The sequence below is a fragment of the Podarcis liolepis genome (genome assembly GCF_965112155.1).
Source record: "Podarcis liolepis genome assembly, chromosome: 4".
Taxonomy (NCBI): domain Eukaryota; kingdom Metazoa; phylum Chordata; class Lepidosauria; order Squamata; family Lacertidae; genus Podarcis; species Podarcis liolepis.
Window position 1 is genome coordinate 32,890,296 of NC_139558.1, and position 19,136 is coordinate 32,909,431.

The 19,136-nt window shown below is 40.8% G+C and overlaps 1 protein-coding gene across 1 annotated transcript in view; it reads right to left on the reverse strand.

Annotated features, from left to right (window-relative positions):
* Positions 1-19,136, reverse strand: part of EIF5B (eukaryotic translation initiation factor 5B) — a 31,736-nt gene that overhangs the window by 9,738 nt on the left and 2,862 nt on the right. The window contains exons 2-16 of the mRNA XM_083501649.1: positions 14,015-14,140; positions 12,874-12,958; positions 11,745-12,405; positions 10,615-10,841; positions 10,295-10,445; positions 8,394-8,489; positions 7,795-7,881; positions 6,531-6,617; positions 5,443-5,741; positions 4,514-4,621; positions 4,173-4,283; positions 3,295-3,362; positions 2,922-3,063; positions 1,726-1,857; positions 530-712 (exon numbers count right to left, since the gene is read on the reverse strand). Of these exons, the coding sequence (XP_083357775.1) occupies positions 530-712; positions 1,726-1,857; positions 2,922-3,063; positions 3,295-3,362; positions 4,173-4,283; positions 4,514-4,621; positions 5,443-5,741; positions 6,531-6,617; positions 7,795-7,881; positions 8,394-8,489; positions 10,295-10,445; positions 10,615-10,841; positions 11,745-12,405; positions 12,874-12,958; positions 14,015-14,140 (2,563 nt within the window). The remainder of the gene's footprint in view (positions 1-529; positions 713-1,725; positions 1,858-2,921; positions 3,064-3,294; positions 3,363-4,172; positions 4,284-4,513; positions 4,622-5,442; positions 5,742-6,530; positions 6,618-7,794; positions 7,882-8,393; positions 8,490-10,294; positions 10,446-10,614; positions 10,842-11,744; positions 12,406-12,873; positions 12,959-14,014; positions 14,141-19,136) is intronic.

Below are 19,136 nucleotides of genomic sequence, written 5' to 3' on the forward strand. Positions count from 1 at the left end.
AGGCCACAAGCAGAAAGCCTTGCACAGGCACACACATCATGTTCCAAAAAATTGTCTTTCAAATTTTCCTCCTTTGTTGATTTTCTCAGTAATCTGCCTTTCATCTCCTCACTTTAGATGACAGTGAGTCAAACAACTTTTCTCCTAGGAAGAAAAAAAATCTCCGTCAACTCCCCACCCTGCTGCCCCAGATCTCAGACTCCCAACTTACATCAACGCTGTCTGCTTTGCTTCTCCAACCCCACAGAAGCGCTCTTCTCTCCCTGCTATCTGTTTCCTTCCCCCTCCTGGCAGGAAAGACTTCTGCAAGGTGTACACTCCTACACTCATAAAGCTTTCTTCTTTGCCTGCTCAGGCAGGGAGGAGACCAAATGTAAATTTGGTGGCAGGGTTGCAACATGGGCACCTGTGCCAGATGCATGAAAGGGCTCTGAGGGTTTCATCTATTGCCCATGGGCTGCAGGTTATCCACATGCAACAAAAAGAATGTTTCCTTTCAATCCAGATCAAAAGATGCATATCAAATTACCTCCATAACTTGGGCTCTCAGCTCTTCACAGTGTGCCAGTCTCTTGTTTAACATGTTTTGCGTCAATTCAACAAGAAGAGCTATTAGACTTCCCATGCCATCCCCAGTGTGAGCAGAGGTAGGAACCAGAGAGACAAATGTGCGGGGATCTTTATTTTCATAGTACAAGGCAGCATTCAGGCCCTAAAACCACAAGCACAGCATTAGGGGAAGGAGCAAGAGGCAAAGAAGTTAGTCTAGAAAGGTGTGATAGGAATCTGGTACAAATAAAAGGGCAGGAAAACACTGAACACTATTAGACCAAATATCAAACTTCTATTAGAAATTTTTAAATAAATATTATACTGTATGAGAAAGAGTATAAACACCAGGTAGCATCTATATAAAAATACCCTGAACCCGCTTCCAGAACACATATGACATGATGCAGCTACCTCTCTTTCTTCAAATCCCCTCTCAAAATTCATCTTCTCCCTGAAACCCTTCCTTACTGACCAATATTTTTCTCCAACCACATATTATCAGGGCGAAACAACCTCACTCCCCCCCCCACCAGATGCTGCCAATTAGAGAGAGGAAAGCCAGTCCTTGACAAGTGAGAGGAATCCAATCTTTCCTCCAAACTCAGGAGCGATATGGGATGTGTGATTTGCCCTACTCCCTCCCTAGCTCCAGAGTCTAAGATTTGTTTGGGCTCTGTGCTTGCCACGCTTAAATGGAGAGCCATAACAATCCTTTATCTCTGGGCAGGAGTGGGGAGATGGAAGCATATCAGCTTGCCTCCGCTCTGAACAGTTCCTCCAAGTGCCCCCCTCAGGTGCAGAAGAAGAGAAGGCAAAAGACCACCTTCTCCTCCTGGAGACAGAGGGTAAGAAACGTGGACTTGCCTCTGCACCCAATAGGTACCCTCCAGCAGGTGCCAATGTAAAAGCACATGCTTCAGTCTCTCATCTCCAGAAAGAAGCTTGGAGGAGAATCCTTCTCTCCAGCTCCAAGCATAGAGCTGGAAAAAAGAGAAGAAGATATTCTGCTAACCTCATGCCACATTTGTGAGGCACAACAGATGGTCTTGGGAGAGTCAATACATTTTTGGTTGGCTAATAACAGCAGCAAAAATTTGGGAGCCTTTGCATGACTCCCCACTACCAAAGTACATTTTAAATACTAACAGAAGCAATTATAGTAATTCAGCTGACCTGCTGTGCAAACTCCACTATGATAGCTTTTGCACGTTCCTCAAATTCGTCCTTTGTGTTTTTTTTCTGCTTCTTCAAAGTGGCAGCTACATCTGTGTCGGGACTCTTTTTCCAGTCATATAACCTATCAATCTTGAAAATCAGATCAGAATCAGAACCAGAAACGTCTCTGTGATTGATTGATTGATTGATTGATTGACTGAATGAATGTTATGCTACTCAGTAGGAGCCATGCAAGTCAACAGCAACTGTAGGGAATCTACAAGCAAATGTCATTATTACTTATACCTCGCCTTTTTCCCTGCCAGGGACTCAAGGTGACTTACAGATAAAAATAAGAGACAAAATAAACATTTATGAAGTATCTAGAGGAGTCATATCACCCAGAGAGCCTCTGCCCCTAAATGCACAGCTTCCTTGCACATACAGGGTTCCCCCCTTTTTTAAATGAAGAAAGCTGCTCTTTCCAAGCAAAGAAATGTCAATGTGAATCAGATCCATCCATTGGAAGTCATGGAAATGCTATTCAAGATGGGTAATTTCAATGAAACTCTCATGCCTGGAAACAATTACATAATAATTTTATTATTCATATCCTGCCCATCTGACTGGGTTACCCCAGCCACTGAGTGACTTCTGACATACATAAAAACACAATAAAACATTACACAATAACCTCTAGGCTCCTATGCATCCTAGCTGCAAGATTTGAAGGGTGGGAGACCTCTGCCCCTAAAAAACATTATTTTCAATACAGTATTTTCAAGTGACAAGCTTCACAACAGGAGTGAAGTGAGGATGAAAGCTCTTCCCTTTCTAAAATTCAAGGATAAACTTGCAAAGCAAGCAGACTTAACAGGATTTGCTCCTGAAGGAGAGTCCCTTGATAGAACAAACATTTAGCACACAATTGGCATAAATATTTTTAAATAGTAAAAGACACACACATTTTAAAAAAAACCCAAAAAGGCATTTGGAAATGGCCATTAGGCCCGATGCCTGAACATTAGCCTGAGCAACAGTTGCTGGGGAACAGCAGAAGGAGTGGTATATTGCATTCATGGGGACTTCCCAGAGGCATCTAGTTTGCCCTGTTGAAAGTAAGAGGTTGGACTAGCTAGGCCTTTGGACAAATCTAGCAGGGCTCTTCTTACGATCTTATGGCAGAATCAGTAAGACTGTAAAAGTCATCTTACCTTGTTGAGTGCCACAATAAATGGGCATTTTTTAGACTTCAGCAGGTTTATGGATTCAATGGTCTGGGGCTCCAAACCATGCATGATATCAACTACAAGAATTGCAATATCACATAGTGAGCTTCCTCGATTTCGGAGATTGCTGCAACATTGAGGAGGAAAGGTACACTCAATAAGTAAGGGCAAAAGATAGAGAGAATTGCCAGGAACAGGTAGCTGTTCTAAAGCAAATTCTATCCTGTAGAAGTGTTTGGCAAAACTATTAGAAATGAAAACAAAAGGCACACAGAACATTATCTAACTAATTTCTACTTGTATAGATGTATTCAAACATTACATGGTAAACTCCCAGATATAAATATTGCAAACTTACCTGAAAGACTCATGTCCTGGAGTATCAATGATCAGCATTCCTGGAATCTTGACCGTCTCTCTGTCAAACTAACATTACGAAATATTGGCTACCTTGAAACTTATGCAAACCAAAGCTTTGATAGTGTATATATCCTAAGCAATAATTTTGAACTTTAGCTATGGTTTCTTACATAATCTATGTAAGAAATCCATCCACAATCTACATAATCATAGTATTTTTTTAAAAAAAACTTGCATCATAAAGTTTTCATTAACTTGATGCAGCTCCTCTTCTAGAGCAGAGGCTAACAGCTTTCAGTGCAAGGTGCTGCAATGGAAATAGCATAGGACAGGCATGGCCAAATTTGGCTCTCCAGATGTTTTGGGACTACAATTCCCATCATCCCTGACCACTGGTCCTGTTAGCTAAGGATGATGGAAGTTGTAGTCCCAAAACATCTGGAAGGCCAAGTTTGACCATGCCTGGCATAGGATTGCCCCCATTTGAGCTTTCTAGCTAGACTTGTGGAGCAACAGTATGTGAGCACAGGAGGCAAGATAATATCTGAAACCTACTGCCTTTCTAAATAGCTATGGATCTGAGAAGCCCCCACTAACATAGGAGGCAACTCCAGCTCACAAGAATGATGGGCAACAAAGTAGCCAACCATGAACCTCAACTTTAAGGCACTGATGTTGCAAATGTAGATGTTTTCAGCCAATAAAGGTTTTTTTCAAAATAGGTCCATTCTAAATAAAGGACAAACAAACGTAAACTCAAACTGCGCCAGCTTCCAACAAGAGATGTGGAGAAAAGGAGAGGTCGCTAGAAATAATATAATTCAATGGTTCCTTCTCAAAGCACATCAACGGAGTTCTGAGAAAGATCTTACTTACAGTCTTCACCATCTTTGCTTGTTCATTAATGGCCTCAAGGGGGACATTAGTTGCACCAATCTGCTGAGTGATGCCTCCCGCTTCGCTGTCTTGTACATGGGTATGGCGGAGCTGCATGAAACAAAAAAAAAGCAGAATAATTGGGGGGGGGAGCAAGAATGACGACTTGGATGAGCTGATTAATATATGCTTTGAAAGGGCACGGGTGACAGTTTTGAATCAAGCAATTTTAAGTGGTCACAAGTTACTACAAAATTTCAGGCTTAAGTAGAAGCAGGCAGTTAAATTGTTAGCTAACTAGCAGAAAGCTTGGAATTTTGTGAAACCCACCTGCGCCTTACCTTATCTAGAATTTTAGTCTTCCCTGTATCTACATGTCCAAGTACACAAATAACAGGTGCTCGTAGTATCTCAGTATTCACATTTTTACTGTTTTCAATACGACGTTTCTAGAATTAAGAACAAACAATGTCAACTAAAGTCAAAAGGAAAAAGAAATGAAGACAGTTAAACAGGAAAGCAACTCAATTTTGAGTGTTCAAAATTATGCCAAAGAGTCCTTACCCCTAACTCAAACATATAATTGTAAACAGAGAAAAAAGCATTAAACACTATTTCCAGCTAAATACTTGTTCCTAGTTAGCACATTAAGCAGACATTTACAGTTTACCTGATTGCAGGACATCTACACCAAAAGGCAGTAGTCCTAGGCTGAAACTTAGAATCCTCAAGGTCATGGTGAAAAAAACCATGGAAATCTGCTTTTGCCAGTTCCCAACAGAAGCTCTTAACAGCAGACTTGGTTTACTGGGACACCTGGTTTTATTTCCATATGGCCATATACACAACTGGGTAATTTGACCCTGTCTAATGTTATAGAAGCAAAGTAGCTACATGTAGCCTGTCCCATGGTCTCTAGCCAATGTGGCCACAGACTTGAGGAAGATTACATCTTGGACAACTTAATGCAGCCTATTCTAAAAAAATACATGATAAACTATTGAGTGCAATTTATCTGGGCAAAGGTGCACCCTGGAAACTCAACAGAAGCTACAAAGTTCCACAATTTTGACATTTGCTTTCAGCAGTAAATGCTTCCTTCTCCTTAACAATTTGTGCAAGATTGCGTATCCTCACCAAAGAAGCAAAGGTATGGAAAAGGTTTCAAAGGAACACTGAAGTAAGCAAGAGAGCGAGAGAGCAATAAAGGGAGCATCTTTTGTTCAGAACGAATCGTATTAACTACATGAGAAAGATTGTGATCAAATACCTCAATTCGCCGTTTAGCTTTATCATAGGAACGTTCTTCTTTAGTGCGATCATCATCCGAATCATCTTCTGAATCAGAGCTTAGTTCTTTACTTAGCTTTTTCTCTGCAGATTGTTTTCCAGCAGCTTGAGGCTCAGATTCCCTTTCATCTGAAGTCTTCTCATCTTCTTCACCTTCACTTCCTTCACTTTCTCCGTCTTCATACTCTTCACTCTCATCTTCTTCATCATCGCCGTCTCCATCTCCATCGTCGTCCACATCATTTTGCTCCTTGACTTCAATGCGGACAGTTTTTCTCTCTGATGACAGGAGATGCGAATTTTAAAAGGCTACTTCTACCTCGGTTCTGTTCTGATACAGCTACCTGTGTACAGAACTGCATTTCCACATATTGCAATGCAAACACAGACAGACCTGCACTGAATTGCAGTCCTATTTCCCTTGACCGGCAAAATCAATAAGGGAGGTATAGGTGTTTCAAAAAGTGAAACTGTGGCTTACCCCATTATTGCCTTTTTTTATTTATATATATATATTCATTCATTCATTCTGAAGAATTTATTGTTCAAAACATAAACATGGTAAGCTTTTGACCCAACTTTTCCCCAAGTCCTCCTTGTCCACAGTCATACTGCTAAGTGAATTCATTTAAACCAGCCTGTCTCAACCTGTGGGTCCCCAGATGTTGTTGAACTACAACTCCCATCACCCCTAGCTAGCAAGGCCAGAGCTCAGGGATGATGGGAGTTGTAGTCCAACAACATCTGGGGACCCACAGGTTGAGAACCGCTGATTAAACAAACAAGGAAGGTTGGTTTCAAACTTATTTTTATTGGCTGACTGATAGGACCACGCACTTCATGTTTTTAGCGCGTGGGGCACTACAGAGATAGTGGCTGAAAACCCTGTAAACCCAATAACCAAGTGGATCACGCAACAGTTTAAAGGACTTAGTGGAGCCGAAGTATGTACATATTGTGCTTGTTCATTCATTTCAACTCTGTGAGAGAAGTGCTATGCTTTGAACAAAAAGAAGCAGAGGTCTCAGGCCTAGGTGGTGGTCCATTGCTTTTCCAAAAGACACTTACCCTTCTCTCTCTCTTCGTCGCTGACCATGGCTTCCCAGTCATCTAATCCTGTATCTTCAGGCTCCTCTTCCTCCCTTTCTTCTGAAACTAAAAAGCAACTGCTTTCATAATAGGTTTTATTATTATTTTAGGATAATGTATCAATATGTTTACAGAGGAGGTATGCGGCTGGACAGCTACTTGAATTAGCCAGATGTTCTATCATTGGCTTAATATAAACACTGAGTACCCTCCTCAACAGACGTGCCAACTTGCCCCTCATGATTTAGGGGGCCAGCACACATGCCACACAACGTGCTGATGTGTCACACGCATGACATGCAACTTGCACGTGTGACGTGAGCATGTCACTGTGGAATCTTGAGGGCGTGGCCCAGATGGTGCCCCTGACCCTCAAAGTTGGCTCCCAAAGCTGGTTTAACTGGCCTGACATTAGGTTTAAGAAAAAGAATTATTATTATTATTATTATTATTATTATTATTATTATTATTATTATTAGAAGTCTGGTTCTATGCTTTAGGATCAAGGATTCTCAAACTGCGGTCTGGGTACCACCAAAGGCCAACAAGCTTCATTCAGGTGGCATGTGGTTACACAGCCTGTCCGTGGATTTGTGGTTGAAGAGAAGAGATGGCACATATGCCACATGAAATATTTATATTGATATCTAATTGTATATTCATTGTTGGTGTTTTAAATTAAATAATGTTTTATTGTATTGTGATTTTAATTCTATGGGCCTACTGTCACCTGGTAGCATCATTTCATCATGTAGCCTCAGTGGGAGATGGGACACAGGGCTCGTCCAATCAGCCAAAACACCAGTTCCATCAGGCAACTCTCTGCCTCTGAACTGTTTCTATGGCTGCTGGTCATTGTAAGAGCTACTATTTAAGAACTGGTGAATGAGCTTGCTTTTTTCCTCTCCCCTACCTGTCCCATTTCTCTTGCCTGCTGTGCTTTTTCGACTGTAAGCCTGAAGGCAGGGCCTCTTGTTTTAATTAGTAGTATGTAAGCCACCCAGAGAGCCATTTTGGCTGAAATGTGGGGTTCAAATGCTCTAAATAAATAAATAAAATATAAATTTAAATCATGTGGCCTTTAGCTCAGTGCTTTACAATTTCTACAACATGGGGGCGGGGGGAATCATTAAGTGGCTTGCTACAACTCTCAGCAATTTTCAACTGGTCCATGAGCAAGGGGAAAGTTTGGGAATTACTGCTTTAGATAAAAGCAACATGGAATACCTGATTTAATACTGACCTGGATTTGCTGGAAGAATGATCTCTTCTTTTACTGGTGTAACTGGTTCTACAGCTTCTTCAGTTGGGGAAGTCAACTCTATAATTTCTAAAATTACAAGAGAAAATTACTACAGCTTTGCTGTAGTAAGAAGGCCAACCACAAAGATGTGTTGTATTTGCCCAGAACAACTGCAACTGTAAGTACATTACTGGTCCTGCAAAATTCATCTCTCAAAATAAATACACTGTAATTAAAGGCCTCTTGACTCTTACTAGCATACAATTCCTCCCAGTCTTCAGTGTATACAATACTGAGAAAAGAACCAATCACTGCCAGTCTAACATGAAGTTTTGGGGAATTCGGTCTATAAAGTCTCGTTAACAAAGTCTGATTAGAGAAAATTCAGGGTTCTTGATACAAATTCTTTTTTTAAAAGTCAGTCAAGAATTCCACTGGCTTTTAAATATGCAGCCCCAAAGATACACAGGAATACCAGTTTTCTCTGTGGTACCATAAAGGGGAGGGTGCTTCAAAACATAGTAGACAGGGAGGGATGACATTATGTTTGCCTTTTTTAATCTTTATTTTTAAAAGTACTGCAGAAACAATATTCTTACCTTCTTTGTTTTCCTGCTGCTGTTGCTTCTTTTTCTTTTTGTCTTCATATATTGGCCTTTTCTTTGGCACAGAATCTTTTGATGGCACCTCAACACCTGCCAAGTAGCAACAAAACATTTATTTTTTTTATTACTGTCAGGGGTTCAGGAGCAGAGGCAAGGGCAAGGGAGGAAACAGAGAGCGAGGGGGAGGAGGCAGAAGAAAAGATGAGTGATGACGACGACCCGAGATCTCCGAGTCTTTCCAGTGAATCAGAAGATTCACAGAAAGGAGCACCAGTGGCCAGGGCAAGGGGGGAGCCTAGGGGGACACCCCAGGAAGATAGAGCCAGAGGGGACTCAGGGGGGAGCAGTTGGAAATCAGGACCAGCGTCACCGCCAGAGAGCAGGGAAGAGGCAGGGCGCCAGGGATCAAGCGCTGGCAGCTCACAACAGGAGGGAGGGCACGAATCAGGAGTGGCCACACCTCCATCGGGGAGCGAAGAAACGGTCAGACGGAAGGTGGAAGGTTGGGCGCGCGCGCCAAGTTCAAATGCACAGGAAAGTGACGCAGTAGGCAGCCCGGAGAGGGAGCCAGGTCCTAAAGCCCGGCGCAAGGAGACAGGAGGGTCCGGGGGGTCGGCGTCAGAGGAATCCCGGAGGGAAGAGACCCCGGGGGCAGAGGGACCCAGAGGAGAACAGTCAGGCGGAAAAGGTGGAGCAGGGCTAGGATATTAAGTTGGTGCACAAGGGGCGGAGACTCAGACGGAGCTTCGCCGATCTAACCATAAGACGTAGAGTTGCACGCAGCAGCTTGAGAATGGAAACTGTAACTCAATAAAGACTTTTACTTAATGATCGCTGGCTAGCGTGATCCTCTGTGAGCTAGGATCGGGGAGCAACTCTGACAATTACTAAAATTTAATGTAACACTGAAATGCAATCCATTTGGTGACCTGCAGCTGGATTTGTGAATGAACACAGGATAATGCAGGGGAATAATAGACTCATAGAGTTGGAAGGGACCCCTAGGGTCATCTAGTCCAACCCCCTGCAATGCAGTAATCTCAAGTAGAGCAGTTAACATTGTGCCCTCCAGAAGTTGTTGAACTAGAATCATCCCTGGCTGTTGACCAGGGACATTGATTACTAACTGGGTAAATGTTTGAACATCTTGACCCAAACAAGCCTTGGCACTGATTGAGTTAAGGGAAGTAACTGAGGGCTCCCAAGCCTTCAAGCTGTTTGCAGGGGATAAGAAATTTGTCACAGGATAATGAGCAAGGTGTTTCCCACACTATGTCCATGCCACAACAGAAGAAAGAGCCTCAGAAAACATTTCTAAATAATTATGGTTTCAAACCCTAATTGGCTTTCATAGGTCAGCTCTTCTGCAAAGACACTCAAGACAAGTCAACTAACATCATCATTTTTTAATGAACCATTTTTTTCTGCAGTCCACCTCCACTGAAGGACTCTGGAGACTTTTTATGCAAATAACTTAATTTGCTAGTTTTAAAGTAATAATACAAAGGTGGGTGCTTTTAAAATATTTCAGTTGTTATGACTTACAGATGTGCAGCTTAAGTCAAAGCATGTTTATTCAGAAGTCAGTCCTACTTAGTTCAATAAAAGTTAGCTCCAAGGGTGCATAGGATTGCAGTGTCAGGAAGCTAGTATCTTATAAAAGAGGACAGGTTCATAGGACCACCTGAAATTGGGTGGTTTGGAGTTTGCATTTACTTCTAAATAAAGACTCCTGCTCATGTTTAACTCTTCTCCAGATGCCAAAAACAAAATTGCAGATAAGAGCCCATTGTTTAATTCCTCCTCAGGCTTCCAAAAACTGGCAAAGACTCTGCAGCATTTTTGTCTACATACAGGAAAGTAGTTAGAAGATTAGTGTGCATCACAATCCTTACCCTGAGCTTGCAGTAGTTTAAGAGTAGCCTCTGCTCTGGCTCTAGCTTCTTTCTGAGATTTAGTTAAAAGCTTCCCCTCCTTCTTCAATCGCTCTTTTCTCTCCTTTTCTTTTTGTTTCTTCCTTTCCTTTCTTTCTTGCTCCAAGCGTTCCTATAAAGAAGCAAATATTCATACACAATGCTTTCCAGAACGCATAGAATAGCCATTCCTTGGCAGCAGGCTCCCCTTTAACAGGGCTGCAATCTCCTTTCAAAGTCAAAAGCAAGCAGGTGTGGGCCTCCATTATCCTTTCCCCTTCCTATATGAATACAAGCAGTACCTCTTCTTGACGCTTGGCTTCCAGCTCTTCCAGTCGTTTTATCCGTTCCTCTTCCTCCCTCTTTGCCCTTTCCTCTTCCTCTTTCAGCTTAGCCAAGGCTTCTTGCATTGCTTTAACTGTGGCCTTACTTGGACCTTTTTTCTTCTCTTTTTCTTTTTCTTCTTTCTCCCCTTTCTTTTTCTTTTTATCTTTCTCTTTCTTCTTTTTCTCTCCTTCATTGTCATCGCCTAAACAAGAAAGTCAGTTATCCATTTGCAGAATTTAAAAACAAAGAAAACTAAAGAGAAAATCGACAAAATGTAGGGGTGCCCCTGACCCTTTAGGAGCATGAAAAGCCCTCTGCATGCATTCTAGGCTCTCGGGGTCCCTCCAGACTGTCACAATTTTGTGAAGGGATTCAAGCACATACTGGAAATTTAGGTTTGTGTAAAGTGTATTAAAGTGCTCTGAAGTGCACAGTAAATCCACTTTAAAAAAGAAACAGACTTTTTGCCATTTGGAAAGTGATGGGAAGGACAAGATGTGTGGGACAAACTAATGATTAATGGGAAGACATGTTAGCACCCCACAAGCAAATCAAGATGAATGCTCATTTATAACCAACCCAGAACGAATGACCTCAATAAGCCCAAACACAGGCTAACCACCACATACGTTTTGTGCAAGCAAATCTAGATGAATGCAAAGCACAGACTGTCTGGAGGAGCTCTCAATGTTTGGTCTTCCCCAAACAGACTGTCCTTGGCAGTTTCTGAAATTCCTAAGTACTAGCGATGATATAGTTTTCAACACAGAGGACTTATGAAAAGGGTCCCCACTCAAAAGCGTGGCTCACCACATGCATTAAGTACTGCATAAATTATATTCAGCAAAATGCTTTAGAATCACATTAGTCAAGAAAATCAGGGCCGCAAATCAGCTAGTGTTTTCAGGGCATCAATACGACTTCTAGAGTCTCCAAATAAAATCAGGCAATGAATTTTCCTACTACAAAGCCAGCTTAAAGCGAAACAAAAAAGATCACCAATTAGTGAACAAGGAAACTGATTCAAGTGTTCTGGCATTCATCATGAAATTCCTATAAACTCCCACACAAACTTGTTCCTCACATTCTCACAAATATGACCTACCTTCTGCTACTACTGAAGCTTCTCCTTTTTCCACAGTGGCAGATTCTGATACCAGATCTGAAGTGGTTCCTTTTTCAGCCTTCTTTGAAGCCTCCTTCTGCTTTGCCTGTTCTTTATTGGCTTCCAGATCTTCTTTCTCCTTCTGTTTCCTCAATTTGGCTTTTTCCTCTTCACGCTTTTTTTTCTCGCGCTCTTTCTTCTCTGCCTTCTTCTGAGCCACTGTTTTTATTTTGAATGAAGAGTCCACCTCTTCATCACCACTTTCAGCCTCAGTGGCTGGTTTAGCCTTCTGGCTTTTCTTCTGCCCTTTTTTCGATTCCGAGCCCTCGTCCAATTCATCACCGCTCTCGCCAGATGACACAGCTTGTGTACGCTCTTTGCTTTTCCTGATAATGATAACTTCATCATCTTCGGAAAGCTCCTGTTTCCTATTTGATTTTTGAGGTTTTCCTTTCTTTTTCTTAAGCAATGCATCAAAGTCATCATTGTCATCATCACTGCCAGAGGGAGCTTCCTTTGGGGGCCTGGGGGCCTTCTTTGACTTTTTATCCTTATCCTCCATTTCTTCACTGTCATCATCATCTAAGTTGGAACTTTTGTTCTTTCCTTTCTTTTTTTTATCTTGCTTTGAATAGCTAAGTTCTTCGCTGTCATTCTCTGTCTAGCAAATAAATACATAAATAAATCATTTTAAAGTTAAAACATTATCAACGGAAAACAGAAGAATTGTACAGTACTTGAGCATAATACATTTGCAGCAACCAGATTCTCTGGATGCAGATTAAACTACAATCACCAGGTTTTAGGGAACAAAAATATATGTGCATCAAGTGCCTTTTGGAAAGCCAGCTACACAACCTTGTGATTTATTTATTTTTAAATAGATAGATGACTCCTCAATGCAGCCCTTATAGAATCTGCTCCTTAGTGGAATGTTTGTATGAAGTTAATGTATTTTTTTGAAAGGAGACCTGCACAATGACAGGCTGTTTTCCAAATGCAAAAGTTCTTCTCTGGACAGTACCAAATGCTTCTTTCTCTTCACCCTCAAAAAAAATTCACAATTTGCTTTGGCTGGGGCTTTCAGCAGTAGTGCAACACTTTGAATGCACCCCCCCCAAGACATTACCTTTATTGCAACTGGTTCTCTTTCAGCTTTCCCTCCTTGTATCTCCAGAGACAGCTCTTCCAACTCCTTCGAAATATCATCTTCGCTACAATAAGAACAATTATACATGTTTCAAGTATTGCTTACTTACAAATAATCTAGGTTCAATAACTGGATGAGCCCAGTAACTACAGTACTGCTGCCTTGCTTTCTGGATTTCCACACCTTTCTGTCTTTTATATTCTAGTAGAGGCTCGTGCGTATTTGAGCCGCGTGTTATTTCTCTTGCATACTTCTTACTACTTACTCCAAGGCGTTTCACATAAAGCAAATGTCAGGAGATGCGTGGGCCAACTTGCCAGAAGGCTGTTGGTGGGTAAGGCAGTTTTGTCCTCATGTTGCCAAACAGACAAATCCATGCTGTGGCTCAATTGTGTGATACATGCATTTATCAGTAGCCTGATACCATACATGTCTTTCCCTCAGTAGAGGCAGGGCATCAACACTGAAAGTGTCAATAATCAGCATGGTGATGGGAGGGGGAGAACAGTGTTTCTCCCCACCTACTCACTCAAACTATTACAACATGGGCTTGGCTCCTGGAGGGAACTTTTCAGAAATATATATCTGCAAAGCATATTTGTCTACATTAGTGGTTCCCAATTGGGGATCCGCTTAACCTACTCAAGGGTTTCTCGGCACATACCTGTCAACTGTCTAAGACATCCTGTTTGGGGGGAGGGCGTGCTCTCAAGTGATGACATGGTGCCCCCAAATGCACAAGGTTGCAGCCAGAAACGCATCTCACGCAAGATTACAGCACTCCAAAACACACATTTTTGTGCGCTGTGCCTTTGCACAGGTCACATGACTTGCACGGGATTGCAGCCCAAAGACGTGCATCCCGCTTTTGCGCCGGCACACGTTGGAAGGTATGGTGGCACTATTCACATAACAAAAGCTACCACAGAGTTTTCAAAAGTAGGGAGTCCATGACTTGGCTTTTGAAAAACAGGGGTCTGCAGTACTTAGCCAATTGGGGGCCACTGGTCTAAACAGTTCCTCATTCAGATAAGGATAAGCATACAGTAAGAAGCCTCCTTTTGTACTCCTGCAATCTTTGTTGGATTAGAGCTACCAGTCAATGATTTTGCAAACTTACTCAAAATCTGGTTTCTTCTTTTCCTTTTTCTTCTTGGCCTTAGACTTCTGAGGCTCTTGTTCTTTGGCAGCACCTGCACCCTCTATTTCGGCTGCAAGTGCATCAAGGTCAATGTCATCCTTGGCACTAGAATTAAAAAACAACAACTTTTACTAAAAAGTGAAACAAATTAATACTTAACATTAAGAGAACGTTAAGTATTTTAATATCAAAAACTTGCATTGCAAAAAAGATATTCAACTAGATTTAGGTAGTAATGTGTACTGTTTGTTGAGATTACAGCAGAGTGAGTAACTACTATCAAACAGCTATTAATATAGAATGAGCAAGGAAAAGGGGTGTTTAAGCAAAATACAATTTAACTGAAACTACCACACTCTAAAATGAAACTATTTGTTCAGTAAGAATTTCAACGCCTTCAAAACATAATACCACATCTAAATAAGTTTACATTAATAGATTAGAAGATTAGCACCACACTGCATCATGAGAATTATTTCAAGCAAAGCAAGGAAATAGATACAACACCTTCCTCTATCCAGCCAGAATGTGAAGAGTTGCTAGCTCTCGTACTTATAAGGATACTATGCTGTTGCAAGCTATTGAGTCAGAAAATTGGGAATGCCCTTTCAGAGGAATTTAGCCTGAAGAAGTGTCTTCCACCAGCACAGCAGGTAGGGTACAGAACAAGTCAGAAAGCCTCAACTTTAGGCAAACTAGACATTGAATCATTGTTTTTACAAACAGAAGGATGTACAGCACACTAGAGCATACATCTAGTGGTAGTGGTAGTAGTTCACAAGTTTATTGTTCTAGCCACCATGACAAACTTGTAGCAATAAAATAACACATAACATAGACAGTATCCATAATATAAACCAGTATCCATGATGTAAGAGGGAGAAATTGCCAGAGACAACAACTCAAATCCAGCTTGATTTCAGATCAAGCCTCAATGACCAAAGCATATATAGCGATTTTATCTAACTCCTTTTTCCCTTTTTTGTGGCCAGCACATAGAGGGCCACTCTGTGTGTTACAAAGCTATTACTGTCACTCAAAAGAAACTGAACCATTTCTGCTGGGTTGTTATCTGCTTGCTTGCGTGAACAAAGGCTTCAGAAAGCGATATCCTGGGTCTGTATTTAAGGGGCAGACTAACAGATAATGAGTGATGTCTTCAATCAGACGTTGACCACTAATACACAGTCTGTCTGTATGCAGGACCTTGGAGCGACCATCCAAGACTGCAGTGAGCATCACTTGGAAATGCACCTCAATAAAGGCACATGTACCAGCAATGTGTAAGGATTTATTTAACCTATCTGAATGGCAAACAGTCTTCTGTAATGAGATAAAGGCCCTTATTTCCTTCCAGAAATCAAATAAAGCTCCAGGAGAAAATATGCTTCCACATGAGCCCTATAGTTATCAAATAAGGCCTGAGTCCTGTGACAATGTGCTGGAAGACATCAAGGTATGGAGATTTTCTCATAAAAAGTTGGTGCAAGCTTATCAGATGATTACTATATAGTGTCTTTTGAATATCGCTGTTCAGTCTGTGAAATCATTTCAGTCTTTTTACACCCTGCATTTCTCCACAAACTCTTGAAGATGCGGTTGTTTGTATGCATTCGAGAAATAAATAAATAAATTTCTTTATTATACCTCATCCATCTGGCTGGGAATAGGGTCACTGATACTGGAAAGTGGTCACTTTCTGTTCATTCTAACACTTCAGAAGTGAATAATGAAGGAGATACTATAATGTGGTTGATAGCACTTCCATCATGTTTGTTCAAATAAGTATATTGACCCTTATCTGCCTACAGGACTCCCATGAAGAATATAAAAATTATGTTGGAATAACAATTCCAACAATTTCGGACCCTGTGTGTTATATTTCTTGTCCATGGAACAATGTGAGGTTAGGAAAATAGCTTCCAAAGTAGAAAGAGTTGTTCCAAGTTGGGCATACAACTATTTTTACTGTTCTATCTTTTGTAAGAGTCAGAGAAAGTGGGAAGAGTCACATTTATGGGTAAATTCCTGTTCTGATGCAACATCATGTAATAACTAACACTTTGTGTTGGTTTATTACACAGCAGCCAATGGCAGAGTTATACTTTAACTCAATTGTGTTCGGCAAATAAAAGACCCTGTTTAAATTGGATGCCGGGTATGTGTTGTTTTTAAAAGAAAAATCCAAACAGAATTCCACAAACATAGTATTACATTCCCAACATGGGAATAAGCAGGGATCAAACCCACGACCTAGGCGTTAGCAGCACCATGCTCTTAACCAACTGAACTAGGACATTTCAGAGAAGGCCTATGCAATGGACAAGTTTTGTCTACCCCACCCCCTTTTCTAAGGTCCAGAATGGAAGAAAAAATAGGAAAACGTTGTACTTGGTGCTGGAGTACTTTCAAAAGCTGCACAGTAACTCAAAGCTCCAAGAATCCATCAAGCTGACTGGGGCGGGGGTAAGCACAAAGGCCTTAGTAACTTGTTGCAACACAATCTCTAACTCACTGCCTACTCAGCATCCTCCATTTTCTATATCACGTAAAAGAAAATAGTCCATGACTGGAAATACATGTAAGAAGATTGCTAACAGATAAAAGAATGAAAAGCCTTTCGATTTGTGAGTATCTTCAGTTTCCTAGAATCTACACAGACCTGACTGTTGCTCTTGATGGATGCCAGAAAGCTGGCTATGTGAACAAATTATAAACCGTAGATTAGGACTTAAATTATGTTAATAATTTAAAGGGGGTATGTACTGTTTACATGACAGTACCATATACTGGTTCAGGCTTACTGGTTTTGTCTGCAGTTACTACACCATTGATTTATTTGAAACGTGTGTATCGCCTATATCTATATCTATATAACTATATAAAACACAAAGCAGCTCAGGGCTCAACAAAGCAACAAGAAAAAAATTAAAAATAGTACAACAGCAAACACAAAATAAGGTGAAATCAAAACCAGTTATTGTTGTGAGAAACCAGGCAAGTCTCTCTAGGAAGCAAGTTCCTAGAGGAAGTGAAGGTTAGGCTCCACTGAGTCAAAGAAGGCTCTGCCTCTTGTAGTCACCCATCAGACCAATGCAGTTGTTGCAATACCAAAGTATTATGCAGCATATACCGAACTATTGTTGCCACAACATTCTGGCACATTCATATACTTAGCACTGCAGTAGACTTATCAGGAAGTCATTAGAGAAGAATTAGGCAACCTTTTTTCTCTCATGGGCTAGATTCCTTGGAGGATAATCTGCTGAGAGCTGAATATTGACAATGGGCAAAGCCAGAGCAGATGATGGGCACACTCAGGAGAAAAAGAGTTATGGGTTAACTAATCTTGATCAAAAACTACCATGCTTTAAATGGAGCACCTTGGCTGCACTAGAAACTGACTGGCAAACAGTTAAATCAGTTGGGTTTGTTATTCTAGGAATGGCCACACTGGCATCTCCTTCGAAGTGGCAAGGCCCACTCCATATCAAAATGAGACATTCAACACCTGCACAACTTCTATTGTGTCAGTTGTTTCTTCCCAGCATCGTTAATGTGACCCCATCTTTATCCACATATTGCAAAAACTGAAAACTGTCTCAGCAAATGCAACAGAAAGAGATTGTGGGAACAACCAGAACACTATTTGCCACTAAATCAACATGTTTTGTCATGTTTTTAATATTCTGTTGGGAGCCACCCAGAGTGGCTGGGAAAACCCAGCCAGATGGGCGGGGTATAAAAAATAAATTATTATTATTATTATTATTATTATTATTATTATTATTATTATCTCCAAACAGTGGCTAACACATTATTATTATTTATTATTCTTTGTATACTGCCTTTCATCCAAAGATCACAGGGCAGTTCACAACATAAAAATACAAAATGAAAACACATAATACATAATAAAACAAAAACAAACCAATATCCTGCCAAAAATATTTAAAAGGCCATAAAATGTTAATCAACCAAAGGCCTGGTTATAGAGAATCACTTTTGCCTGGCATCTAATGATAGGTAATGAAGGTGCCAAGTGAGCCTCCTTGGAGAGAGGAGCATTCCACAAACAGGGAGCCACTGCTTAAAAGGCCCCAGATGATGATTGCAGGGTCTGTATTGGTTCATATGGGGAAAGGCAGTCCTCAGGGTGGATAAAAATCAATCTTTTTTACAGAAATTGGATTTTTCTTTATTTAGATCAGATTTTTTTTAATTAAATTGGATTTTTTTTAAAAAAAAAATGCTTTTGGAGGAAATATCTTCCTAAAAATAGTTTTCTATTTAAGTTACATTATAGTCCAAAGGCTACTCATCAGTAAATAAGCATTTTTTTTAATTATGTAGCACGAGGATTTATATGCAATGTTTAAATTTTTTGGTAAATGAATTCCATTAATCCATTCACAATGTCATGCTCTTCCAGAGGTTTCTGTAAGATTATTTGGGGCAGTTTTTCTAACAAGAAGATATTATCACAGATGCTTGTTTTTGCAGTTCTCAAAAGTGAGAATTTGTGTCTGCAGGTAACATGCCTTTTCTTCACAGGAAATTTTTTATAAAATAAACATACAGAGTTGAGGAAAAAACTTAATTCCATTGTTCCTTTGCAAATTTATATACACAGAATCAACCCCTTGCCTCTTAAATGCTAAATTTCAAGAGGTTAAATGAATAGATTGTTTGGAGTTGAATAGATCTGCACAAGTAGCTAAGTGTGAAGAAGTGAAAATGGAAGTGCGACCTTGTGAGCAGAATATTCCACAAGTCTTGGGATCTTTGTGTAATAATTGTGCATGTCATTTGCATGTCCATGCAACTCAGAGGCATTTCAGGGCTGGCAACCTCTTCCCAATCCCACTGCGTTCCAACAACCGCACTAAGACTTAACTGTACAGAATAGGCACCTGAATATAGAAGAAGAAGAAGAAGAAGAAGAAGAAGAGGAGGAGGAGGAGGAGGAGGAGGAGGAGGAGGAGGAGGAGTTTGGATTTGATATCCCGCTTTATCACTACCCAAAGGAGTCTCAAAGCGGCTAACATTCTCCTTTCCCTTCCTCCCCCACAACAAACACTCTATGAGGTGAGTGGGGCTG